General features: G+C 45.0%; 1 protein-coding gene across 4 annotated transcripts in view; it reads right to left on the bottom strand.

The window, feature by feature from the left end:
• Positions 1-27,861, bottom strand: part of SLX4 (SLX4 structure-specific endonuclease subunit) — a 391,720-nt gene that overhangs the window by 64,983 nt on the left and 298,876 nt on the right. For all 4 annotated transcript variants that reach the window (XM_069210471.1, XM_069210473.1, XM_069210474.1 and 1 more), the window contains 2 exons: positions 16,172-19,032; positions 4,202-4,304 (listed from right to left, as the gene is read on the bottom strand). In XM_069210471.1, the coding sequence (XP_069066572.1) occupies positions 4,202-4,304; positions 16,172-19,032 (2,964 nt within the window). The remainder of the gene's footprint in view (positions 1-4,201; positions 4,305-16,171; positions 19,033-27,861) is intronic.

Raw genomic sequence — 27,861 nt, 5'->3', positions numbered from 1 at the left:
AGCAAATTGGTAAATTGAATCCCAAAGACTCGGTCATATCTTCCCAAGAGAGCTGTAGCACTGGCTGTCTTCATGGACGTGGCCGCTGTACTGTATACCTGACGGCCTGCCGAATCCAAATTTTTACTCTCCTTACCTGGAGGAGATGATGATGATTATGGAGAGGTGGAGTGAACCTTTTTAGCGGCCAAAATAACGCCTGAATCAGGTGGTGGATCTGCACGAAGGAATAAAGGATCCTGTTCCAGAGGCGGATACTTCTTTTGAATCCTGGATGGAGAAGGCTTGACCATGGCTGGAGAGAGGAACAAATCCATGGCTGCTTCGAGGAGACCTAGTACTAGTGGGAGTAATGGTGTTGTTGCAGTACACTGATGTAGCATCTATAATATCACCAATGTGAATTGTGAGGGTAAAGACATAAGTATATTGAGTTTTGCAGCCCCACGGACTAGTACCTCCCGAAAGGCATTAATGTCAATTGGAGAGACCCAAAGTGATGGCGAGTCTGTCAAGGTTGGCGAATAGTCTCTCGTGGAAGACGTTAAATAATCAGAATACCGTCAATGGGAATGTGACTTCGATCTATGGTGAGATCTTTGATGGTGGTGATGTGATGTAGTGGAGGAACGCCTTGGTGTATGACGATGAGAAAGATGGCGTGATCGGGAACGCGTTGGCGTCCTAGGTGCTAACTTTCTGATAGAAGCTGGAGAAAGTGGTAGAGGAGGAGGCACTGTTGGTGGAGGAAGGCGAAAGAGAAGCAGTTTGTGGAGGAGCTGGAGATTGTAACACCACAAGAGAAGGGGAAGACAAAGTTGAAGAGTAAATTCTTCTCCTGTTTCATTTATCCCTCCTCTATGTCAACAAACTTCTTGACCTCTCACGCCGACGTTTGGTTCTTGATGTCGATCATCCACATAGTGTCGACGGTACGCCAGAAGATAGTGATGACGAGGTACTTCTTGACATCATACGCCAGCGACGGGATGACGGTGTGAGATCCCTCAACGCCAACTGATGTGTCGACCCAACCCTGGATGGTTAACAGGTCGGTGCCATGACTTGCCTCGACGCCAATGTACTCAACGCGACCAAGACCTACATCATTTCTGGCCAGAAACACATTTCTCTGTTCCTCTATGTCCACTGGAAGATGAAGGAAGAGCCCTGGTGGAAGACTGACCACCCCCCAGCTCTGAGGTCCCCTTGGCAGGCTGGCTATGATGTTTTTTCTTCTCTTCTCTTGCTTGTAGATAAATCTCTCTGTCACGCAGTGAGCGCCTGAAAATTGTTTGCAGATGTCACAGGCATCAGGAAGATGAGAAGTAGGGAGGCAGATAATGCAGACCTTAAAGGGGTCTGTTTTGGCCTTTTTCTGCCACAGCAAGGACACTTGCACAAAAAGAGAAGCCATTTTACTGGGCAAAATGCCACAGTTTTCTGTAAAAAAACAAAAATGACAGGAATGAGTTGAAACAGCTTCTAGATGTCAAATGAAGATGTTGTCAATTTCTGACAAAGATTTTTTGTGAAAAAACCTGTAAAAGGTGGAGCTCAATGCTTTAGGGTCCTGTCAGCAGGAGCCAGAAAAAAGAACTGAAGGAACTGCAACCACCGGAGTATGATGGGATTCTGGCGGTCTCTGGGTTTTTAAAGGCACAGCTTCTATTTTAGCCATATAATGGCAGCCTATGAGGCTGCTCTGCCCTACCTTATATCTATCATTAAAAGGGGGTTGTGAAGGAGATTTATTCTGTTTCCAAAATATCTTACATTTTTACATGTTTAATGTATTGGTTCTTTTTTGACTTCATGACGAAGAATTGGGCTAGTGTAGCCTAGTTATATGGGCTGCGTTAACTGTCTCTTTCTTAAGTGTCTATACAGGCCTTCCTAATGAAAGCCGAAAATCTCCACTTAGGAAGATACATTAAAGAACTGTTCCAGGGGCCCGCAAGTGGACGGGCTATTCAGTCCTTACATGGAAATCGCCTACGAGAGAACCTCTGTTCTTTATGCTTTTATATGTCACTGGGTTTTACAGTTGCACCCATTTCATGAAACCACTTTAGAGCTTGATTTAGAGATTGGCAGACAGATAACTCCATCACAAACATGATGGATATCCTGTCCACCATATTACTATCCCCATAGGACAGAATGGGATCATAATATGACAGATGGAATTTCTGTCTTGTTTGTGACGGAGTAACCTCCTCTAGAGTTGAAACTCTAAATCAGGCCCTAAAATACGAAATCTTCCAATGTAATCTGAGGCAATGTTCTGTGGGTTTTATAGAGCTAATTTTAGTCGCATCCTTTTAGGTGTATGAAGCAGAAGCTGACCAGCTTTGCCTGCTTGGAAACCTTTGATTTTGGCTCCTCTTGAGTTGCTTTTAAACTTTTCCTTGGGTCTGCGAGATGTGGCCCTCAGCTTTTTCTAGAAAAATGACTTGCACAGGTCACCTTCCCCCATTTTTTAGTGTTTTCAGGGAAAAGGTATGACAAATATCAACTTCAACAGGAATATAACCTGGGTGGATCCAGTAAATCCATTAGAGGTACGTGCGCTCTGCCGGTCATACATTTTCAGTTTCCCACAAGAACTGAAAAGTTTTATTTTCAGAAAGGTATTTCTTTTTTGCAGGAATGTCTGCCACAATGTTTTATTCAGATTTAGATGGTTAAAACAGTCCAAATCTGTGATTTTCTCCTGAAAGAGAGAGAGACATTTCTCGAGGGGTCCTCACTTGAAAGTGCAGTGGAAAATCTAACAGTTACAAAATCTCTGGCAGGAGCTTAAGTCATTAATAAGTGGGTGAATAGGGTAATAAAGTGTCTGAAATTTTCAATGTTACTGAGTTTACAGGGGTTCCTAGCCTGATGACTGAATAATTTATTTATTCACAGCAGTTTGTGGGTGTCCACAGAGGTTTGAGTGGTGAGCGGTGCCAGGCTCTGCTGACCTTGGTAGAGTGAAGGTGTTGTATTGACTGGGCCTCAGAAAAGGACTTCAGGTTCCTCATCATGGTGTCCCAGCCACTTAAGGCCTGATTTAGAACTCGGCAGACTTGTCTAAATCCCATTAGAACATTCGAACGTTGGTAGCTCCATTGAAAACAATGGAGTGCTGCGGGCTTTTACTGGCCGGTAAAAGCCTGCAGCGCCAACATTCCAATGTTCGCTTTGTTCACAGCAACAGCTGTGAACAAAGCCTCACGGAGCCCGAGGGGATTTCAATCCCCTCGGGCTCCCTGAGGATTTTTTTTTAATAGAACATTCTGCCCTGAGTTGCAGAATGTTCTAATAGCCTTAGACCCCGCCGTAGCGGGCTCTACCAGCTATTAAAGGCCCTTTCCCTTGTTAAATGCGGGAGCGGGCCTTTAATAGCCGGTAGAGCCCGCTACGGCGGGGTCTAAGGCTATATTATATTCTATAGGATTTAGATTTCGGCGGACGGGATATCAGTCACCGTGGTGATGGAGTAACCCGTCTTCCGAGTTCTAAATCAGGTCCTTATCTATATATGAGAAAGCCAATGGGTCAAGTTAGGAAGGTGGCCAAGATCCTCAAGGAGTTTGCGGTTAAGCATTAAGTTGATGAGTATGGTCTTACAGGAAGGCAGTGAACCAAGCCAACAATTTCCCGCAAATAGGGCACTTTGGTCAATAGTGTCAAAAGGTGCTGAGAGGTCTAACAGGATTCCTGCGCAGAGGTGACTCTCACCATGGGCACTGATGATGTCTTCCCTGATATTAACTCAGCATAGTCTTTGTACCCCTTTGAAGCCTAAAGACTGAAAGTCATCTAAAAGGTAATTAGATTCTAAATTGGCAGATAGTTGGCATGTAACGGCAATTATGAGAACCTCTGCAGAACAAGGGAGAAATGAGATTTGCTTGCAATTTGTCCAGACGTCAGGATCAGCACGATTTCTATAATATAAGTGTTGTGCTTGTGAGCTTTAGGGATCTCAGCATGACAGCAAAGTATTGCTTATTTGAGTGATAATGGTGAACGCATGGAGGATCAGGCAGACATTTATTTTCACTGACAACATCCCAAGGAGGTAGTGGCATTATGTCTTGAAGAGGAGGGCAATACTGTTTCAATACACATGAAATCACTGCCCCATGTTTAGTTTATCTATGCCAATGATTTATGATGCTCGTAGTTTGAGTACAGGTAATATACTCACCTGTCCAGCTCTTTTTTCAGCTTTGGGGTGTCCATATCTGAATACGAGGGAAGTGGGGTGATAGGAACTTCAGGCGCAAGGATCCTTTTAGGAATTGCTGAAACTATAAAAAAAATTAAGTTATGTTTCCAACACACCTTTGAATGTCAAATTTCCAGAAATATTTCAAGCTTTCTTTTGACTATGTCCTCATAAAAAGGTCAACAAATGATTGAGCCACCTAAAAACATGTGCCATATTGAAGCAGAATTTTTCACAAGTGGGTAAAAGTGGATGACCTCTCAAGAGTTCACTGTGGGTGCAAAGGAATGACTACTAATTGGGGAACAATGCAAACAGTTAACATCTGTATAATTTTGATAGACTTCTCAACACCACAAAAATAAGACTAAAATGATTTAGCCAGGACTGTACTGTAATGAGAGCATCAAGGGCTTTGAAATAAGTACTAGCAACGATAGCCACCATTTTCACAGACTTTTATTTCTCAACCAGTGGCCTACGTTAAGCTGAATGTTGCCATACCAACTGAACTTCTGTATCTTGTAATAAATGTATATACAAACAAACATTAAAATCTAGCTAGCATAAACACATCACACCTACATGCGCACACTATATTGTAGTCATGTAATGTGCTACTGCTGAGTCTCAAACAAACAGCCTTCTCAGGTAGAACAATAAAATACAATACACACTAGCACACCTCATCTGGTAGTTTGAAGGGAATGGGACTGGCACACCGATTAAAACACACAACAGCAAAATGTGGAGAAAAAAAACAGGTCAAAAGCCTCAACTCACCTCACAGTCATTTTACGTATGGGTGATAATTCCAAACGTATACGTATGCAAAGGTCAAAAGTCGCACAATGTAATTAAAGCTATGATTAATTTATTAAGTCCAAGTTCTTCTAGTTCTTCACCTATAGCCTCTCTTTTTTAAAAGTTATATTCCGCACACCACAAAATTAACTGTTGCAAACTAGCTAGCATCTTTTAAAAGGAAGATGTTAGTAACTGTTCGTGGCATGTGTAGCTGTAGATACACATGCTGTGCATAGAGTGTAAGCAGTCCTCCCTAAAGCGGTGGCCTCAAGATGCTGCAGTAGACTGGAAAAGTGTACACAAGACAGGCTGGCCAGTTATAGCCTGTTGTCTGGCCAGGACGTCCACGCAGTAGTGTTTGGTAAATGTATGAGGGGTGGTCCAAGTAGCTGCCTTACGGATGTCAGCTAATGGTCAGCTAATGGTAAAGCAACACAACAAGCAAAATAATAATGGCTTAAACCCAGATCTGTGACTGGAGGAGAGTGTTTGAAAAGTTTTAACACTCCATCCAGCATTTTATTTCCTGATGTATTCCAGCAACATTGTTGTACAGTAGACTACACCAACGCAGCCTTCTCAGTGCATCGCCCATCAGGGTGGCGCAGACTCTAGGGTGCATCCCCAGAGCGTGAGGGAGATCCCACACACGTGGATTTGTGGTGGCGATTCAGGGTTTCTGGACTGCATTGGAAAATAAAATTGAGGCAGTCTCTACTGATATAATCAATTTGTTTAGAACGGACCACTGGAAGGTGGCTGACAAAGTGACAGCAACAGTGGGCGACATTGAGAGTTTGAAAGGGGATGTCTCTCCTTCTAAGCAACAAATGGCCAAAATGACTACTGTTACCTGTGAGTTGAAACTTAAGGTGGAGGATGTGGAGGGCCGGGGTGCCCGGAGAGGGGTTGAGGTGGCATCTGTGGAGGTGTTCCTGGAAACATGGTGAGACAGCAGCTACAGCCACAGGAGCTTTCAGAATTCTTTGTGGCTGAGCAGGCGCATAGGGCTCTTATTCTGCCTCCCCCACCTGTTGTCTCGCCGAGGGCTATCATTACTAAGATCCTGAACTACCGGAACATGTGTTGTATATTGCGTGCCTCCAGGGAGAAAAAGCTTTGTTTGTTTGAGCACAGTAAAGTTACAATATATCCGGACTACTCTACAGGAGCAGGCATATCATGCGCAGCTGTTAATCAAAAGCTGCATGTTCTGCAATTTAAGTGCATGCGGTTGCACCCTTTCAAACTGAAAGTTCTATTGCAGGGGTAAAGGTCATTTTTTTAAACATCCGGATGAGGTCTGGGACTGGCTGAAACTTTGGGACAGATTCCCCTTGGCTGTCTTGTGGAGCAAGGCTGCTTGGGATCAGGCACGGGGACCTACCCATGGCTCAGGGGCCATGCATTCAGGGCTGACAGGGGCCCATGGATATCGAATAATTGGCTTCCCATCAAATCACAATTCAGGATGGTGGTACCATGCAGGGGTCGGAGTCATTTGTCCCACCGACGCATGATAGGGGGACTGCCGTGCTTCTAATGGCTGGACATGTGCATGACGACCCCAGTGTCACAGCTGACTTTGTGCCTGAAACATTGTTGACTACAGTGGAACGGTCGTAGCCTCTTTAGTGGGTGCCTGTCTCTCTTTATTGACTGGTGCATCTTGTGGATTTGGGGTGAGCATAGGTTATGAGTTCTCAAAGTATGCTCATTGTCTGGTGGCCCCTTGGTGCTTTTCCAGGTTGAACGTTTGGGTGCCTTTTTGTGTTTGTTTGCAATGGGTGAGATATTGCGAGGGGAGTGTCTGCAATGCAGTGGGCCTCACTGAACTTGATGGTGGAAGGTGGCATCTGTGCCTCCTGAGGGGGGACGCGGGCAGTTTTTTTTCTCTTTTTTGTGCTGACTGGTTAGGAGCTGAGTGTTGGAGGCCCTGTCCCTGTTGGACGGAATGGTGGATGCTGTGTTGGTCCTGGCACATGAATTGGGTAGGTGCGAGTAAGTATTAGTTTCACTATGCTTGTCCGGGAGTGGGGGTGAGTTGGGGGGGTGGGGCGGGCATTTGCGGTTACGGTGTTCTGGAGTGAGTTGTTGCATCTACAGTGGGTGTTGCTGCATTGCAGTTCTCGGGAGGGTTATCTTCTTCTTGAGGTCTAAGCACGGAAGATAAGTACAGATTTTTTTAATGGAATGCCCTGAAGCGTCAGAAAATCATCAAAGCCTGTGTTAAGGAGATGCACTTGGCCGATGCTGAAGCTTAAAAGGTAGGTAAGTAATGGAGGGGGCAGATTTCTCATGCATCTTACTCTACGTATCCCAGGGGAGTGATGATCTGGGTTGCGCTGGGGATGCCATTTTCCCTTACTCATTCGGAGGCTGACGTTGAGGGACGGTATGTGCTAATTCAAGGCCTTCTGGATGGGAAGGCCATCTCCCTCCTTAACACCTATGCTCCTAACTCAGCTGACCCAGATTTTTTCTATAGCATGCAAGATTTGGTTAGTCAGGATGTGGATCTCCCCCTTCTCTAGTTGGGTGATTTCAATAGTTTGTTGAATGAGGAGTTGGACAGGCTTCCCACTCCCCAGGGCACAAAACCTCAAAGGTTGGCTGCATTAAGGGCAGTGATTCATAATTAGAGGCTCTCAAATGTTTGGAGATCGCATCATCTGCTATGCAAGATATGCAACTCCCCTCACACATAATACATATAGTAGGCTGGATTGAGGTTTGATGGCTGGGATTCCCATGGACAAACGGGTCACTCTGTCATTCCTGGCTAGGTTGCTGTCTGATCATACATCTGTCTGTTGTGACATGAGATGAGTTGGGGCTGCAGCACGGAGCATGATGTGGCAATTTCTGGTTGATGTTCTAACAGATGTGGAAGGTAGGGAGGTGCTATCACGGACGCTGACTGAATACATGGAGCATAATTGGGGATCAACTTCCTGTAGAACCACTGAATGGGAGGTTATGGAAGTGGTGCTGCATGGCCAGTGTATGGGGCTTACGTGTGGAATGTGAAGGCAACTACAGTGGGTGCACCGAGGATGCTTCTTAGGAATAAGGCTCAGGGGTGGATGGATTCCTGACATAATTTTACTAGGACTACTCAACTGCACCCACGCAGGGGCTCCTAGATGTCTTCCTGAAAGTGCGAGATACCAGGGTACTGCCTCCAACCAAGAAGGAGGGGGATACTTGTATGCTGACAAAGTATGGTGTGGATAGGACAGACCCAGTAGAGTATCGCCTGCTCGCAATGACAAATATGGATGCAAAGATCCTGTGTAAAATGCTGGCTAATCATCTGAGCCCTGTCATATGGGACCTGGTGCACGAGGACAAAAGCGGGCTTGTTCCGGGTCAAAACACAGGAAAGAATATGTGGAGACCTGTGCACATCTTGCATGAAAAAAAAGGCATGGATAAGGAAATGGCGCTGGTCTCCACTGAAATCGAAAACATTTTTGATACCATACACTGGGAGTGTCTCCTGGAGGTCTTGAGGGTCATGGAATTAAGGATACATTTACAGGCTTAGATACGCTTGCTTTATACAGGCCCGAACTCCAGGATTTGAGTGGGACACCATTGGGCATATAATTAGGAAATGCAGAAAGGCACCAGGCAAGGATGTCATCTGATGCTTCTACTGTTTGCGCTGGTGCCAGAGTCTATGGCGATCTTGGTCTACTGGGAACTGCATGACTGGGGTATAGAACTGGGAGCGATGCAGCACCTCTTGTTGCTATAGGCAGATGATGCTCCGTTTTATCTTCAGCCGCTTAGGGAGTTGCTTGGAGTACTCCTATGCCTATTGGATGAGTTTGGGAGTGTCCGGGTTGTACCTGAATCAAAGGAAGTAGTCACTATTTCCGCTGGCGGCACTGGTGGGGCTCTCGGATGATAGCCTTCCAGATTTGGGGCTCCAGTGGGAGCTGGATCTCTTTTGCTACCTGGGAGTGACATCGTTCACTCAATATAATACTGGCAGGGTACTGGATTTGTTGTGGTCTTCAGTGCAGTTTTGGAACACCATGTGACTGTCACTTACGGGCAGAATTGCTGTTTCTAAGATGGTGCTTCTCTGGCGTTGTCTTTATACAGTTCGGAATGCCCTATGTCGGCTACCCACCAGAGTGTTCCGGCAACTGGATTAATTGCTGACTTCACTTCTTTGTGCGGGTGAACGAAGAAGTGTGGCCTGGGACACTCTGATGAGGAGCTTTGAGGAGGGGGAACTGGAGGTGCTCCAACTAGAGTATTATTATTTTGCAGGTAATATACAGCATGAGGTCACCATGGTTGGCTAATGGCAGCAATTGGGAAAAGCAGTTGGTGGAAGGTATCGTAGGGGGACAGGATCTCCCAGCGTTGTTGATGGAAGGATCACATATATCAACAGACCTGCCTTATGTGGTCCGTCAGACTGCACATGTGTGGCTTAGGCTGGTGGCAGTGGTACTTTGGAGAGCTGCCATTATGGATATTTGCTCCACTCCGGCACATGGATACCAATATGCCCTTCCAAGCAAGGCAGGAAGGGGGATGCACTTTTCTGGTGGATTTGTACCTTAATGAGCACTCCATCTCCTTTAAAGATAGACATATTGAATTTGGGGTGGGGCCTAGTCACTTTTCCCATTATGCTGGCTTGTCTGAGTTTGCCCTGGATGTCTGGACAGCTCACCCTGTGGTGCCTGCTGCCTTCAGCACCCTGGGGAACACGTTGTCTTGCTGGTCATGGCGAGACTTCAAGTCATTGCTGTGTAACAAATGCAAAAATAACAGATGACAGACGGAATGCAGAACAAATCAAACATTCACCCCCAGTCACAAATCTGGGTTTAATCCATCAGTTTTTTTGCTCACCATCCTATTCCGGTTTGGATCCGGCCATACCAGTCTTGATCCTGCTCCCTATGGGAACAGTCTAGGTCCTCCCTGTACCAGAAACAAGCATCCTGGGACTGTTTTCAAGGCATCGCCCCTCATCAGCCAAGCTAGTTGAATCTGGTGGCATAGCGGGCACGGGACCCACTTCTGGGCATACTCTTCCCACTTAGGGTGACAAATGCGAAAAGAACAGATGATGGACGGAATACAGAACAAATCAAACTTTCACCCCAGTCACAGATCTGGGTTTGATCCATCACTTTATTTGCTTGCCATGCCATTCCAGTTGGTACCCAATCATATGCAAATCAGTCTTGACCCTGGTCCCCATGGTAACAGTCCATCCCTGAACGGCCAGGCCAGGTCCTCTCTGGACCAGAAACAAGCATCCTGGGACAGGTTCTCTGTTGACAAATGCCCCTGCCACCTTTCAGAGGCTAGTTAACCAGGTGCTGGCTGGATTGGAGGATTTCAGGGCAGCCTACCTGGATGACACTGCTGTGTTCGGCTTCATTTGGGAGGAACACTTGCAGCATCTCTCCAAAGTGTTAGAGGCCCTGCAGAAGGCAGGCCTCACTATTAAGGCAAGTAAGTGCCAAATACGGCAGGGTTCTGTGGTGTACTTGGGACACCAGGAGGGGAGTGTCCAAGTGGCACCCCTACAACCAAAGATTGACACCATTCTGGCTTGGAAGCCTCCCAAGAACCAGACTGAGGTGAGAACCTTTTTACAGGTTTCAGAGGTTACTATAGGGGGGTTGTCAAGGGGTAAGACACCATTGTTGCTCCATTGACTGAGCTGACCTCCAAGAAGCAACCCAAAAAGGTGAACTGGGCCAAGGCTTGCCAGACAGCTTTTGATGCCATGAAGGCAGTCATGTGCAAGGCTCCTGCGCTGAAGGGACCTGACTTCTCTAAATATTTTGTTGTGCAAACTGATGCTTCACAGCATGGTGTGGGAACATGTGTTGTCATAGCTAAATGAAGAGGGCTTAGACCAGCCCATAGCCTTTTTTAGTAGAAGGTTACTTCCACAGGAACGTAGATGGAATGCAATTGAGCGTGAAGCTTTTGCTGTGGTCTGGGCGCTGAAGAAGCTAATATCCTACTTTTTTGGGACTCACTTCCAGGTGGTCCAGGCAGACCATAGACCCCTCAGATGTTTAATGCAGATGAGGGATGAGAACCCAAAACTGTTGAGGTGATCTACCTCCCCACAGGGAATGGACTTTGCGGTGGAACACCACCCTGGAACAGAACATGCCAATGCTAATGGTCTGTCCAGATTTTTCCACCTTAGTGAAGAGAACTCCCATGAGGTTGGGTAGTTCTCCCCACTTTCAGCTGGGGGGACACGTTAGATCTGGCATCCTTGGCATGGACTTCCCAGTCTTTTTTGCCTCTGCTTCCCATGTTTTGACTAAGTGCTTGACTTCGTTTTTGGTACTCTGGGCACTTTACCACTGCTGACCGTGCTAAAGTGCAAGTGCTCACTCTGTAAATTGTATGTGTAACTGGTTTTTCCATGATTGTCCCTAGTAAAGTGCACTAGAGGTGCCCAGGGCCTGCTGCACTGATTGTGCCACCCACACGAGTAGCCCTGGAAACATGGCTCAGACCTGCCAGTGCAGTGTCTGTGTGTGCAGTTTAAACCTGCCAATTTGACCTGGCCCAAACCTTCCCTTTTTATACTTTAAGGCACCCCTAAGGTAAGCCCCTGATAGCCCCATGCAAAAGGTGCAGTACATGTTGAAGGTGGGGCATGCACTGATGTTTTTTACATGTCCTAACTGGCAAACTTGCTTTTCACTGTTGCGAGGTGAATCTCTCTCATAGGTTAACATGGGGGATGCCTTTAAATAACTTTTAAGTGCAGTTTCCTTACGGGAGCACATAGAGGTGTGGAGTTTAGGGTCTCTGAACTCACAATTTAAAAATATATCTTTTGGTCAAGCGGTTTTTTTAGATAGCCAGTTTGAAAATGCCACTTTTAGAAAGTGGGCATTTTCTTGCTTAAACCATTCCGTGACTCTGCCTGCTTGTGTATTCCCTGTCTGGTCAGACTAACAGTTGGGCTGTTTGTGAATTTCCATTAGACAGTGACAGAAAGGGAGCTGGGGTGTAGCCTGCCTTTCCTGATAGCCCATCTGAGCTAGTGTGGAGGGAGAAGTGGTCACTAACACCTGAAAGATCTGTGCCTGCCCTCACACAATGTAGTCTCCAACCCCCTAGTGTGAATCTAGAGCCAGGCCTGGGCAAGGCAGGATCTTGTGAACAACAGAAACTTTCCTTTGAGGTTTGCCTACTTCAAAAGCAGAAAAGGGTGTAGGTAGTGGACCCAAAACCCCAGATTTTAAGACTATTTCTGGAACTAAGCGGAATGTCTGCCAAGGAGAAGAGCTGAACAGATGGAGGAGGAGTACTGCCCCTTTGCCCGTGACTGTGCTTTGCTGGGTTGGCCTGCAGTTGCTGCTTCTGCTTGAAAGAGGACAAAGACTGGACTTTGTAGTATATTCCTGCTTGTGAAGAATCTCCAAGGGCTTGGACTGAGCTTTCTTCCTGTTTTGAAGTCTCAGGACCATCACAGACTTCCTCTGCCAGTACCTAAACTCTATGATGAGAATCCTGCCCTGCCAGGTGGTACCCTATCCAGTCCCTGGGACCCTTAAAAGGTGAAGCTGGTAGAAAAAGCAGTGAAATCCAAGCAAAGGACGCAATGCAGGGGCACCACCTACAATGCGATGGTGAAAATGATGTAACCACTCGCAGCGTGGTTTTTTCATCACTGTGCAGCCGGATTTCACATGCATCGTCGCTGGGCCTCAAAATCATCGTCAACCTGCGCAGATCCAAGGTGCCCCGACCACAAATTAACGCATCACCTTCTTGCGGAAGAGAAAAACAACATTGCCTACCCAACCAGAGTAGAAACGATACACGGCTTCACTTACGAGTAAGAAATTGACGCTTCGCTGACTTTTCTGACGCACGCTTGCCCATGCGCCTTTGTTTTTGACACAAACCAGGTACTTTGTGTAAAAACATTTCCATTGTTTTCAATGGAGTAATACTCTTTATTTTAAAAATCCATAACTTCATTTATGTATGTTGGATTTTTGTTGTTTTGCTCTTGTTTGATTTAGATAAACATTGCCTATTTTTCTAAACAGGTATGGTGTCCATTTTGTAGTGTTTTCACTGTAGTGCTGTGTGTGTTGGTACAAATACTTTACACAATGCCTTTGAGATAAGCCTGACTGCTTGTGTCAAGCTGCCAGGGGGATGAGCAGGGGTTATCTAAGTGTGAATGAGGGTCCCTGCTAACACAGAGTGCAAAGTGACTGCCAACCAGTGTAATGCTATCTGTATTTAACCACCGGCTGCATCTTGCCCACTGACTCCATTTTGTGCTTAGGTTAGCTTCAAACACGTCATACTGGTGGCGCGGGTATTTTTCCGTGCCCAGCTTGTTAACCTGTTTTTGCTCTTCTCACCAGGGAAAGGAACAAAACATGGGGGAGCAATGAAGATAAGCAGGAGCCAGTCTGAGAAAGCTTATGATAGAGCAGGGTACCGCAACGTCTTGGAAAAACACCGTAAGATTTGGCCAGTCTGATGTATGTTTTCCCAACACTGACCTGACATAGCCAACGTGTGAATTTCACAACTTAGTCAAGGGGGGTGGGGGGTGGGGGGGGTTCTAGAACCTTCCTCTAAAGTTTGTTTAAAGTATATAAGGTGGGGAAGCTTGACAACTGGGCGAAGAAGGAACTCCTCTGAGAAGAGATGCCTTGCCCAGAAAATAAATCCCATTGAGGACAGTCTCCCTCATGTTTCGGTTGTCCAGGGTTCCACGACCTGAAGCTGACAGTCAAAGGGATGAAGTTGGTGTCAAGCCGCATGGTGATACAATTATGAAACTTGGGAAGTGCCTTAATAAATTAATTACTCAGACTAAGAGTGCTGCATTCTTTGCATTCCTTTAATTTCATTTCCTCTCAGTCTGAAGCAGAGCAGAACAAACTGGCATAGTTCAGCAGTATGAGGGTGGGAGGTTTCTGTTTCGGTTGTCTAGGGTTCCACGACCTGGAGTTGGCAGACAAAGGGATGAAGTCGGTGTCAAGCCCCATGGTGATGCATTTTTAATTCTTATTTTTAGCTTTGCAGTGTGCATGCATAAATACGTAGTCACTATATATATTATATTTATTGTTGAAGTATTGCATTTCCTTTGTTTCTGGGATCTATTTGGGGTGTAGGAGTGATTATGTTCCCATTTCACCACCTATTGTTGATTTTCTTTTAATCCTATCCTGTGAACCTTGGAATAAAGATTGAGTATGATATCACCGGAGATAGATTTAACCATGTGAATTAGGTACTGTGTGTGTCTGATCCCCGTATGTTGGTCTATGTTATTTGTTTCCCCTCCCTTCTGCTCCATTCCTAACATTGGCTAGCATGGGAATGTGTTAGCATCGCCTCAATGATGAAGCATGCAACTATTAGGGGGTGAGGGCAGTTTTTTCAAAACTAATATGCTGTATCTCTATCTGGTGGGCCCATGTTTGGGGTCTCAACTTTTATTCCTTGTCCTCTGTGTGTGATTGATTCCTAGATTGGGAGGTTGGACAAGGGTTTCTCCTCTCACCCCTCAGGCCTATGTGTGTTGACTGAATTGAGGTCTACAGAAAGAATAATAGCGAGCAATACATGATACTGCTATGGTTCCAACATCATTACTTCCTTATGTTACAAAATGTTTGACGAATTCAGGTCTCAGCTCAGATGAATGTGCAAAGATTGTTCAAGGCCCTAATCCAATGAAGCGTAAGGATGTGGAGGCTTTCTTTGTTTAGATGGCACTCTAACAACAGTTTTGTAATGAAAGAAGGACAGAACTTGAAAACCACACTAATCCTAATGAACAGTGAAAGGTTTTCAATCGCACCAGGATGGAAGTTCACTTTTGTGCTTGCCAGAAATTACGGCAACCGAGAAAGTAGGCTTCTACATAAGAACTTTAATGTTCACTGGTTCAAGGGGAAGGTGCATTGGCCAGACTATGACACCTAATGGGAACAAACGCATTAGGTTCTCTATCCTGATGTTGTCCATCACTGAAAAATGCTGGACTAGCAGGAGGATGCCATGCTCCAAAGTCCTCTCCCGATGGACCACTAGTAGAAGTCATTCCAATATGATACAAGTATCCCTTTGTTTTCTCACAAAGAGCAGTGCAGGTCTTTGTGTGGAACCACATTGGTTCTCAGCACTGACCGGAAGCTTTTCAGCCCTTTGAAGGTAGACTGCCAGACTGCTCCACACCCAGCTTGTTTACAAGCATAAAAAAAAAAAATCAGACATTGCATAGGGCAGTAGTGGGAGAGTTCCATGCAGTAATGGACACACCAATAATGAGAGAACTCAGTGGCGACTGGGTGCTATATAATGTCAATCAGATGGGGCATTCAGATACAAGTTTAAAAGCCTGAACCAACAATCTGTAGGTCAGATTAGGGATTGTAAATGTGGAATGGAATCCTGCAAAGCGTCTTGTACCAAAGCTCTCCAAGTGCAGAAAATGGACAGCATCTATCTCTTCTAAATGCCATCTGGGTTCTTTAAAAGGGCAAAGGTGTTTTGCCCAGTTGTCTTCGCAGGTATGTGTGTTCAAGGATAACTAGAACTGATTACAGTGTCAGTAGTGTTAAATATGGGAATGCAGCATGTGCTAGATAAATCTTCCAAATATCCGATTTAGTGGCATACTTGATTAAGTAATGCTCTGATTTGACATAGGGGCTACTCTGAATGGTAGCATGTTACAACAGCAAAGGATGACAGGATCATTCCATTCCTTTGTTTCTTGCAAATGGCATCCTTCCCTTCAAAACCTCTGCCAGGCATTTACAGAGTAACCGTTCAAAAACACCAATCTCTATATAAAACAGTTTCTACTATCAGAAAACCAAATCAGAAAATAATTTAAAATGAGTAAAACCCTTTCCTCTAAAACTAAAAAGCAATTTTTAAAGGAGTTATGCGAGGTAAGTCTTCTCGAGAAGAGAAAAAATATATATTTCTCCACCAATTAAATGTTTTCAGTGGCTTGGACTAAATGAGAGTGAAGAAGATGTCAGTGACAAAAAATGGCATTACAGCGGAGAAGAGAACAAAATCCTAGCTTCATGTACAACATCTTTCTTGGTACGATTTAGATGCTTGATTACTTACCAGGAGTCTGCTGCTGTGAGGTGCCTTCAGGAGGTGTCACATTTGACAGTTCCTGTGAAAGAGGGGAAAAGACTGGTAAACAATCTTCGTTCCAATCCTCCCATACTTTGGAGTTCAAAAAGCTCAGCTTGCTGCTTTGAGACGCTCCTGCCATTTTAGAGGAAATGTCACTGTCTTGTTTGGCAGAATTCCTTTGGAAGCTAATTCTACTAACATGCCTACTATCAGTTGTATCTATGGGTGTTGTTTTACTTTTCAAGTCACAGCTTTCTGTGTCACTTATTTTGCCAACATTATTTGTGATATTTGCAAAGCTCAGCTCCTCTGGTTTGTCCCTCTTAGGTGGTGACAAGTAGTCCACATTCCAGCACTCATCAACTGGGATTGGAAGGTCAAAGTCTGTCTGCATGCTCCCACTTGAAGAAAGATGAATTGCTACATGACTATCTTGGCTAAGTTCCACCTCAGAGATACTGCTTTCCATGTTTTGTTTCAGCAGCAACTGCTCTACTGGAATAACTTGTGTAGGTGAACATGGGCTTTCAGGTTGGATGTGGTCCATAGAGCTAGAATCATTACAGTGTGGAGTAAGGGAAGCTTGGGGTGTGGTCAATGACTTTGTTGGAGATCTCATCACAGTATTGTCAGACAAACTTTCTTTGTTGCTCGACTCTTCCACAGACATGTTTGGCATTGCAGGAGCTTTAAATGAAGAATGTGAGGAATTTTTCTCAAATATCTCTTCTGATGAAGAAGTTCTAAATGTTTGGACTGATGAAGCTTCAGGGCTGTTTGTTGACAAATTATTTGCAAGTGTATTGCTGTGCTCATCCAAAGTTGTAGTTTCAAAATGTGAACTAAATACCTGACTCGATTTTGAAATGTTTTGGAAACTTCTAGTCTGGGTCTGCATTGAGGAATTCCTACTTCTGCTCAAGAGGGGTGTGGCTGGAATCAACCAAGAAGTTTCCATACTGCTACATGTCCCATCATGGCTTTGGTCATCCTCACAGCTGAGATGCAGTTTGAGTTTACTGCTTGAGTTCCCATTCAGAGAGGTGTCTATGGCGCTGTTTGTCTCTCTACAAGGGCCAGCTAACACATCCTCAGTACTGAAATCAAGCACTGGAGTATCCTTAGGCTTCAATGATTGCCAATTGTTCCCTTTACCAATAAGATTCGCTGATTGAGAAGTTTCTTCCTTTACAATACAGGGAGAATTATTAGATGATCTTGTTGTGGCCTGTTTCAACTCTGCTTCTTCATCAGAATCCAGTAAGATAATAATATCTTTCTCCTTTGCCAGTGAGGAGGTCTTTTGGCGCTCTACACTGGATGATGTGATTAGACTATTGGGGCTTTGTTTGCTTAAGTTGCCAGATGGAGACATTGTAGGGGTGGCTTTTTCTTGCTTCATCCTATTTGTATAATTGCGTGCAATACCTTGCACAACCTTCTTCAGCTGAGTCACAGCTTCAGCAGAGAAGAGATTGCCCTCCCTTTTATTTTTAAGTGATTCAAGGGAAGAAAAAAGTGACCGACGAGACGGTGGGGATACGCTTAATGAAAGTGTTTTGCTTTGTACTGATTCAGGAGATGGAGACAGCAAACAAGGGCTGTATGGGGATGATTGAAATTTTTGAGCTTTGTCTTTGGACATTTCAGGAGAGCGAAAAGGTGAAGGCTGCTGTGGAGAGCTCTTGGATGGTGTTTTTGTACTTCCCAATTCATGTTCCACAATTATGGAAGACTGGCTTTGTGGGGATGCTCCACAGTGCGGAGATGTGATATTGCCTCCTAGTTCTAGAGATTTAAATGGTGAGTATTGGCTTTGTGGCTCTGCTTTTAATGGTGGCATTCTATTTGGGTTGAGAGATTCTGGTGACAGACCGAGGGCAGGAAGGACAGATATACTTCGGCCGGCAAGAGGACTTTGGCAATGACTATTCTCAGATGGCAAGAAATCCTGAACATGATTACACAGGTCAGGGGAACTGGAAATAAAGCCACATTTTTCAGCAACTTGTGATCCCATTACACTTTTACTGTGATCTACCTGGGAGGGTTCCAGATATACACCCCAGGTATCTGAAAACATGCGCTCATAACTGTCATCAAGGTCAACACAACTTTGCTGACTTATGGATGAGTCTTTTAAAGGTTCTTTGCTACTTTCTTTCATTATGCCCTCACATGGCAGGGGAGAATTGTGCATATATTTTGTATTCTCTACATCCTTCTCTGGAGAAAATGACTTTTCAGATTTGGCAGTGTGAGGTTCTGTAACTTTACTGCACTTGAGCTGAGTGAACTGAGATGGTTGCTCACTTTCCACCTTTACAATCGGGTACTTGGTCACACCCTGGGATCCTACTTCTTTACCAGCTGAAGGCTGCTGAGCACAAAGCAAATGTTCAATGCCCATGGATTCCTGTGATTTTTCATTCTCTGTCCCTGTTGTAGCATATATATTCTTGACTGCACAACACATCTCAGACATGAAGTTTTCACTGCTTTCCATTTCACTCTCCAGACCACCTTCGGTGTCTTCTTCAGAAAGGTCCTGGATAACTTTCCGCTGAGTAGCAGCAAACTCATAGATTTCTTCCAGCTCCTCCTCATCAACCTCATTCTCCTGCAAACTCCTGTCTTCTTCCAGATTTCCTCCTTCTTCCTCTGTCAGCACCTCCTCATCGACCCACATGGACTTCAAAAGCTCCTGGAAGTTATCAGCTCGATTGTCCTCCTCATTTTCTTCCTTTGTGTCAGAAAATACCTCATCATCAGAATCCATCTCTTTAGTCATTGGCTTCCCAAGGTGGTTATTTTCACAGATAGCTAGAAGCTCATTGACATCAAACCTGTAAAGAAAAAGAAGATTTTTAAAAAGCATAAACACACTGACTTATCTTCAGTACCATTATTGAGGGGCAGACCTTTCAGTTGTGATTTTTTGTTAAGCAAAGTGTGTCAATATCTTGTGAAATGGGACTCCAGATAAAAAAAAAAAAAGACATCGTACCCTCATTTTCAATTTCTGTTATCAACCAGAAAATAATCAATTACAAAACAAAGCAATTTACCCATGCCCTGTTCATATCTTTTATCCTTTTATGTAAAGAAAATAACTAAGTCTTCACGGGCATTTACAATGCATTTAAATAAAAAAAGACTGTGATTGTTAATGTCTGTAAAAATATAAACTTAACTTTTTCTACTTTTAAAACTGCACAGGAAATCCAAGACCCAGGTTCCATAAAAGTTACTTCCCTATAACTACAGTTCTGAAGCACTGGTATCTTTCATTGAGTAACATGACTGAGGTATACCCCAAACTTCAAGCTGGGAACACTTAGTAAAATGTTATATTGATAGAAAAAATGATATCAGGAAGACTGCCCAGTTAATGTCCTATCTAAATAGAAACAGAGATGATTAGCTGTCAAAACGGGCCACGGCTCGATGGATACCAACAAGCAGCATGGCGACAACAGCTGCCTTTCTTACTGGAGTACCACTGCAAGGTATCTACAGAGCTTTGACGTCTTTTACCCACACCTTCCCCAGACATTGCTGCCTAGATGTGCAGTCAGCAACTGAAACTTCAGTGGGTCAGGTGGTGTGAAACAACCTTTCTCATTAAGGAAAGCCTAATTTTTGCTTTTACATACGTTTCTCTAAAAGTACAGTTTTGGTAATATCTATTCAAGTAGGTCAATCTATAAAAGATTCAATGCTACAGAAGGAAAAGTTACTTATCTATAACAACAGTTCTGCAGCATTAGTATCTTTCACAGATTCACATGTGCCCACCAGACTCTCAATCATGAAGCTCTCAATTACGAAATACAAGATACAGAAATTTGGTAGCTCGAGCACTGAGGAGGACTGGAGCCTTGAGACCTTTCACCTGATTGGACTTCAGTTCATGTAAAGATGTGGATGGGCTATTTAATATCTTTTTTTAAACACATTTTTGAGTTTTGCAGTATTAACCCTCAGTACATAAACTAGCACAATTGTTAGGTGGACAATCACTCAATTTGTACACCCTTGTCAGTCACAGAATGTGCTGTTAGTTATCCTAATCATGTTAAACAAATATATACTTCTTAGAAAAGTACTTTTCTACTAAGACTTCCGCAAAGTGCAGTAACTTCCCACCCCACACCCCCAATAGCTGCTTCAATAATATCCCTAATTTATTAATGCAAGAGCTTTGGTATCATTTCTGGGTGATTGGCTACCATCCGGTCAAGAAACTTATCACAGGCATTAATAGTTGTCAAAGAGGGCAGGAAGACCGGATACAAATTCCCAGCTAACACAGGTTGGGAAGGCCCTTCCCAAACATAAAAGTTGTCTCCTACAAGTCTTCGTCTTCATCTAAACCAATACTCCTGAGGTCTGCCACCAAGGCTTTCCATGCCTGCACCATTTCAAGGGCGGCTATGCCTCTTTTAGCCTCCCTCAGCAGTATGTCCCCTTCCACCTCAGCCCACTTTTCCAGTACTCTGTGCCACTTAAATACAAGGGGCCCCCCAGGTGATTTTCAATTTCTTGTGATCTATCTCTTAGCCAGGAGAAAAGGAAGATCCTGGGATTTACTAATGGTTTTATTTTTAGAGGTATGTGGGAACCAACCTAAGAAGCAGTGCTCCAGTGTGCACAGGATTTCCTTCTCCACAATAGTCTCCAGAGTGCACGTAACCTCTTATCAGTAACAACAAAGTTGTTGGCAGGACCACAACATGTGCAGCAGCCCGGCCCCACCTCGCCACACCTAGAGAAGGCCATATCCTCGATTTGAAAATAACACTGAATACGTTCTGGGGTTAGGTATACCCTCTGTAAGTTATAAAAATGAATCAACTTAAAGCGCGCATTACTGGATACCCGGGGAGCCCTATCAAGAATGGAACCCCAGACAGCCTCTGGTACAGTTCTCACCAGATCCTCCTCCCAGCTGATCTTCAATTTCTCCAGTGTGCGAAATTTCTCCAGGTTGTATCCAACTTTCATGGTACCAGAGGAAAGGAGCATATATCGACTACAATTGTGTGTCAAAGGTTCAGTAGGCTCCATTCGCCAATGCGTCCAGGTAATTTGTGGTGACCGCTCTATGTAGGAGGAAATGTCCCAGTCAAAGAGTGGGAAACAAGTTGGGCAGTGTCCCTTACCCAAACGAGCATACAAACACCCATAAGATGCGGGCTATCCCACGAAACATGCATGAAAAAGTAGGGGTGGAAATCCATTGAAAGCCCCCAGCTCCTAAGTCCCCTTGCTGCATCTTGTATCAGTTATCCCCCCCACAGTGTCCCAGAGGGGTGGCTATATGCACCCCACTTCAACCCATAGTTGGGGGTAAGCAACAATGTCAAGCAAACAGATTAGTATCCGAATATTCGGCACTAAATAAAAAAAAAAATCATATGTCATCGGCCGTGCCTGGAGTGACATGGGCATTTGGGCACTGGAGACATTAGAGACAGTAGATGCCTGATCAGAGTCCGAGTCCTCAGCCATTTCCTCAGATATATGCATAGGTGATCCTTGGTCTGAGCCTCATAATGAGGCCACTGCCGCCACCGCCTGTTCACATTCTCGTGGGCCTTCTGCCGTGATGGGGTTGCCGAAGTGTGTGAGCCACTCTTTTTCTTCTTCTGAGGTCTGCGGCGCTGGTGCTCTCTAGACGCCCTGCTAAGCGCGGGCTGAGGGTGCTTATCAATCCAATCCCAAATTTCTTGAGGGGACTGGAAAAATCGAGTGCCCTCAGGGATCACGACTCCGAGGCGGGCTGGAAACAGCATTCCAAATTGGAACCTCATCTGGCAGAGGTGTGCTTTAGCATCTTAAAAGGTAGAGCGACATTTCTGGACATCACACGAAATGTCAGGAAATATTTTCACTTTACTGCTGCCTATTAGGAGGTCACCCTTGCAACGGGCCTGGACCAGTACATAATTGCGATCTTTATAGAAGAGACGTTTTGCTAATACTGGTCGCAGCGGCACTCTCGGGGGTGGCGGCCGCAGTGGCACTCGGTCAGCCCTCTCCAGGGCGAAGAAAGGGGAGAGCCACTCTGGGGGAAATGCTGATCGGATAAGGCTCTCCAAGTAGGTGATCCTGTTGTCTCCCTTCGACTTTTCCAGGAGGCCCAGTATTCGTATATTACTACAGCATGACCTATTTTCGACATCTCGGCATGGAGCTCCAGGGCCCGGATCTTGGTTTCCACTGAAGTCAGGTGGGTCACCATCTCGGTAACAGTTGGGGATATCTCGACTCTCAAACGTTCTCTCCGTAGCAGTGACTCATTCCACCAAATGATGGTGGATCAAATCGGTCACCTAAGTGTCAATTTTGGTTTCTAGAGCTTCCCTGGAGGCTGTTATGGCTTGCAAAATATCCTGCAGCATCGGGCCCTGAGGGGTCCTCAATGCAGCGTTCAAAGTCCCTTCAGTGGGCAACATAGCGTCTCTTTTTTCGTGGCCTTCCCCATGGTCACCGTCACTGCAATGAGTTCACACCACTGGCGGTCCAAATCGTGTCCGTTAGGTACCTGTTGTGGGCAGTGACAGGGTGAAGATGAGACCGTTCCAGCAGCTCTCCCACTCCGCACCCCCGCTGGCCAAGAAATCGCCACCAGCCATGCCTGAGTAGTCTAGCAGACCAGGGAAGCCCTGGTCACAGGTAATATAAGGCGGTGCAAAGCTCCAGGCCCATAGGGAGGTCTGCTCTTCTCTACGCTACTGTTCAATCCTGTCTCAACAAGTGGCATGCACAAAATGCTCTGGGAGTGCTCCCCCCAAGGGGGACGCCAGCACAAAGATGATAAAAGGCTTCCAACCACTCTCTTTGGCCACAGGGAAGTCAAGGAAGGGTGATAATAGATTACACGTTGAGAGAGCACTGCTTCGTATGCCCATCTCTCTGCAAACTCAGGGCATGCCAGCGGCATGTCACTGGATTTCTTGGGGTCAGGCAGAAATGGCATTCTAGGGGAACCCAGTATGGGTCAGGGAAGCAAAGATCCAGTATATTGGCAGGACTGAAGTTCTTCTCCTTGGGAAGTAGGGACGTGAGTCTCGTGTCGTTGAAGAAGTAGGCCCATCTGACATTCACAGACAGGCTACTACCTTTCACTCCCCTTAGCACCCCCTAAATTGAGTATTTAGGGGACCCCCTGACACCAGGATGTTAGCTCTTCACTGGATGCAAAAGGAGTGGACAAAGAAGCCTGATAACCTGAGAATCAAGACACACAACTGACTTGGAGCCAACCGGGACAGCCTGCCTGTTGCACCCGACCCTTGAGGAGCAACTGACCTGTCCTGTCACTGCAGCACCCAAGAAACCGGGAGACTTGTCAGTACTTTGGAAATCGCCAAGAAGAACTCCCTTGGATCAGCTGCTACCCTACATCTGCAGGTAACCCAAGAAAGAACTGTGAGAAAAACCCAACACTGGACTTCACCACTGCACCTGAGCAGCCTAGCCTGAGCTGAAGTGGACCAACCGTGTCAACATGGTTCTCAGGCCCTCCAGAGACTAAGCACACCTTGAGTTCCCCCACTGTGGACTTTCCGACTGTTCTTGCAGCCTCTTTCTGCAGACCCCCTCCAACCACAAGAATCCACTGCATTGGAACCTGATGCCAAAATACACCATTGCACCCAATGACCACAGCCTAAAGAGAAGTGAGCAAGCATGTCCCTAGATGCCAGAGGATCTCGACTGTTGAGCCTCTCTATGGGTTCCCCTGGACTGGCTACCCAGTCCCTGCTTGCGGACTCTTTCTGGGCGGACCACTGAAGGGAATGGAATACCCGACGCCATAACACACCTCTTCACCTAGACCCCCCAGGCCCCCAAGGTGAATTGTTGATGTTGCTTTGGACCGTGCCCCATACTTACCTTAACTCCAGAAGAATAGTCCTGTAGGAGGTTGTAAAGTGCCCAAATGCAGTATATGTTTCTTTTCCCAATAGAATAACATTAGGGCACTCACGGTGAAAAGCACCTGTGTGCCTCCTGGAGTGACCTGTTGGTGCTGCATTGGACCTTTCCCCATACTTACTTTAACTCCAGAAGATGGGTCCTGTGAGGCTCTGCTAAGTACCCATGTGCAGTATATTTTTCCCCCAAGGGACAACATTGAAAACTGTAAAAATTCATAACTTGAAACATACTCACCCAATTCCAATGATCTCGATATCCAAATTTATATAAATGTATGTTTTATTTTTATAAATTGGTGTCAGGTTTATTTATTTAGATTGTGTCTCGCTTACTGCCTTTGTGTGTGCAATTGAAAATGTCACTTACCCAGTGTACATCTGTTCGTGGCATCAGTCGCAGTAGATTCGCATGTTCTGCAATAGCTCGCCATCTGGTGTTGGGCCGGAGTGTTACAAGTTGTTTTTCTTCGAAGAAGTCTTTCGAGTCACGGGACCGAGTGACTCCTCCTTTTGTCTCCATTGCGCATGGGCGTCGACTCCATCCTCGATTGTTTTTCCCCGCAGAGGGTGAGGTAGGAGTTGAATTGTAGTAATAGTGCCCATGCAATGGAGTGACTAAGTATGCACTTATTTAAGGTTGAGATGATACATATATAAATAATTGAAGGTAACTTCCAAACTGCTACAGGCTCCCGGGGAGGCGGGTGGGCACATGCGAATCTACTGCGACTGATGCCACGAACAGATGTACACTGGGTAAGTGACATTTTCAGTTCGATGGCATCTGTCGCTGTAGATACGCATGTTCTGCAATAGACTAGTAAGCAGTTATTTCCCCAAAAGCGGTGGATCAGCCTGTAGGAGTGGAAGTAGTCTGAAATAATGTCCTTAATACAGCTTGACCTACTGTGGCTTGTTGTGCGGATAACACGTCTACACAGTAGTGCTTGGTGAATGTGTGAGGCGTAGACCATGTGGCTGCCTTACATATTTCTTGCATTGGGATGTTTCCTAGAAAGGCCATGGTAGCACCTTTCTTTCTGGTTGAGTGTGCCCTTGGTGTAATGGGCAGCTGTCGTTTAGCTTTAAGGTAGCAGATTTGGATGCATTTAACTATCCATCTGGCTATACCTTGTTTTGAAATTGGGTTTCCTGCATGAGGTTTTTGAAATGCAATAAAGAGTTGTTTAGTCTTTCTGATGTTCTTTGTTCTGTCAATGTAATACATTAATGCTCTTTTGACATCTAATGTATGTAGTGCCCTTTCAGCTACGGTATCTGGCTGTGGAAAGAACACCGGAAGTTCCACTGTTTGATTTAGATGGAACGGTGAAATAACCTTTGGCAAAAATTTAGGATTGGTCCTTAGGACGACTTTATTTTTGTGTAGTTGTATAAAAGGTTCCTGTATAGTAAACGCCTGAATCTCGCTTACTCTTCTCAGGGAAGTAATGGCGATGAGAAATGCCACCTTCCAGGTTAGGAACTGTATGTCGCAGGAGTGCATGGGTTCAAAAGGTGGACCCATAAGTCTAGTTAGGACAACATTTAGGTTCCATGAAGGAACAGGTAGTGTTCTTGGTGGTATAATTCTCCTAAGGCCCTCCATGAATGCTTTAATGACTGGTATTTTATATAGGGAAGTTGAATAGGTAGTCTGCAGGTATGCAGATATTGCTGCAAGGTGAATCTTAATGGAAGAGAAAGCTAGGTTAGATTTTTGTAAGTGAAGCAAGTAACCCACTACATGTTCTGGAGTTGTGTGTAATGGTTGTATTTGATTAATATGGCAGTAGCAAACAAACCTCTTCCATTTACTTGCATAGCAGTGCCTGGTGGATGGCCTTCTTGCTTGTTTTATGACTTCCATACATTCTTGGGTAAGTTGTAAGTGCCCGAATTCTAGGATTTCAGGAGCCAGATTGCTAGATTCAGCGATGCTGGATCTGGGTGTCTGATCCTTTGGTTGTGCTGTGTCAACAGATCTGGCCTGTTGGGCAATTTGATGCAGGGTACCACTGATAGGTCTAGCAGCGTTGTGTACCAGGGTTGCCTTGCCCAAGTTGGTGCTATCAATATGAGTTTGAGTTTGCTTTGAGTGAGTTTGTTTACCAGGTAAGGAAGGAGAGGGAGAGGAGGAAAAGCGTAAGCAAATATCCCTGACCAGTTCATCCATAGGGCATTGCCTTGGGATTGTTTGTGTGGGTATCTGGATGCGAAGTTTTGGCATTTTGCGTTCTCCCTTGTCGCAAACAAGTCTATCTGAGGCGTTCCCCAGAGTTTGAAATAAGTGTTCAGTATTTGGGGGTGAATTTCCCATTCGTGGACCTGTTGGTGATCTCGAGAGAGATTGTCTGCGAGTTGATTTTGTATCCCTGGTATAAACTGTGCAATTAGGCGAATTTGGTTGTGAATTGCCCAATGCCAAATTTTTTGTGCTAACATGCTTAACTGCGTGGAGTGCGTCCCTCCCTGCTTGTTTAGATAATACATTGTTGTCATGTTGTCTGTTTTGACGAGAATGTATTTGTGAACTATTATTGGTTGGAAAGCTTTCAGTGCTTGAAAAACTGCAAGAAGTTCTAGGTGATTGATATGCAGTTTTGTTTGATGTACGTTCCATTGTCCTTGTATGCTGTGTTGATCGAGGTGTGCTCCCCACCCTGTCATGGAAGCATCTGTTGTTATTACGTATTGTGGCACTGGGTCTTGGAAAGGCCGCCCCTTGTTTAAATTTATGTTGTTCCACCACAGAAGCGAGAGGTAAGTTTGGCGGTCTATTAACACCAGATCTAGAAGGTGACCCTGTGCTTGAGACCACTGTGATGCTAGGCATTGTTGTAAGGGCCTCATGTGCAGTCTTGCGTTTGGGACAATGGCTATGCATGATGACATCATGCCTAGGAGTTGTAATACCATCTTTGCTTGTATCTTTTGTGTTGGATACATGCGTTGTATGATGGTGTTGAAATTTTGAATTCTTTGTGGACTTGGAGTGGCTACTCCTTTTGATGTGTCTATTATGGCTCCCAGGTATTGTTGTACCTTGCGTGGCCGAATCTTGGATTTTGTGAAATTGACGGTGAACCCTAGTTTGAAGAGGGTTTGTATGATATGATTTGTGTGATTTGAGCACTCTATTAACGAATGGCCCTTGATTAGCCAGTCGTCTAGATATGGGAACACATGTATTTGCTGCCTTCTGATGTGTGCAGCGACTACCGCTAGACATTTGGTAAAGACTCTTGGTGCGGTTGTTAATCCGAAAGGCAGTACCTTGAATTGGTAATGTATTCCTTTGAATACAAACCTTAGGTATTTCCTGTGCGATGGGTGAATTGGTATATGGAAATAAGCATCCTTGAGGTCTAAAGTTGCCATGTAGTCGTGCAGCTTTAGCAATGGCAATACTTCTTGTAGTGTGACCATGTGGAAGTGGTCTGATTTGATGAAAGTGTTGACTACTCTGAGGTCTAGGATTGGTCTCAGTGTTTTGTCCTTCTTTGGTATCAGAAAGTACAGTGAGTAAACTCCTGTGTTTATTTGTGTGTTTGGCACTAATTCGATTGCATTCTTTTGCAATAGTGCCTGCACTTCTATCTCTAGGAGATTGGAATGGTGTGTTGTTAAATTTTGTGCTTTTGGTGGTATGTTTGGAGGGAACTGTAGAAATTCTATGCAGTAACCATGTTGGATAATTGCTAGAACCCAAGTGTCTGTAGTGAT

This window comes from Pleurodeles waltl, chromosome 10 (assembly GCF_031143425.1).
Source record: "Pleurodeles waltl isolate 20211129_DDA chromosome 10, aPleWal1.hap1.20221129, whole genome shotgun sequence".
Taxonomy (NCBI): Eukaryota; Metazoa; Chordata; class Amphibia; order Caudata; family Salamandridae; genus Pleurodeles; species Pleurodeles waltl.
Note: the sequence above shows the minus strand (reverse complement) of the source record. Positions and strands in the feature narration are given on the sequence as shown.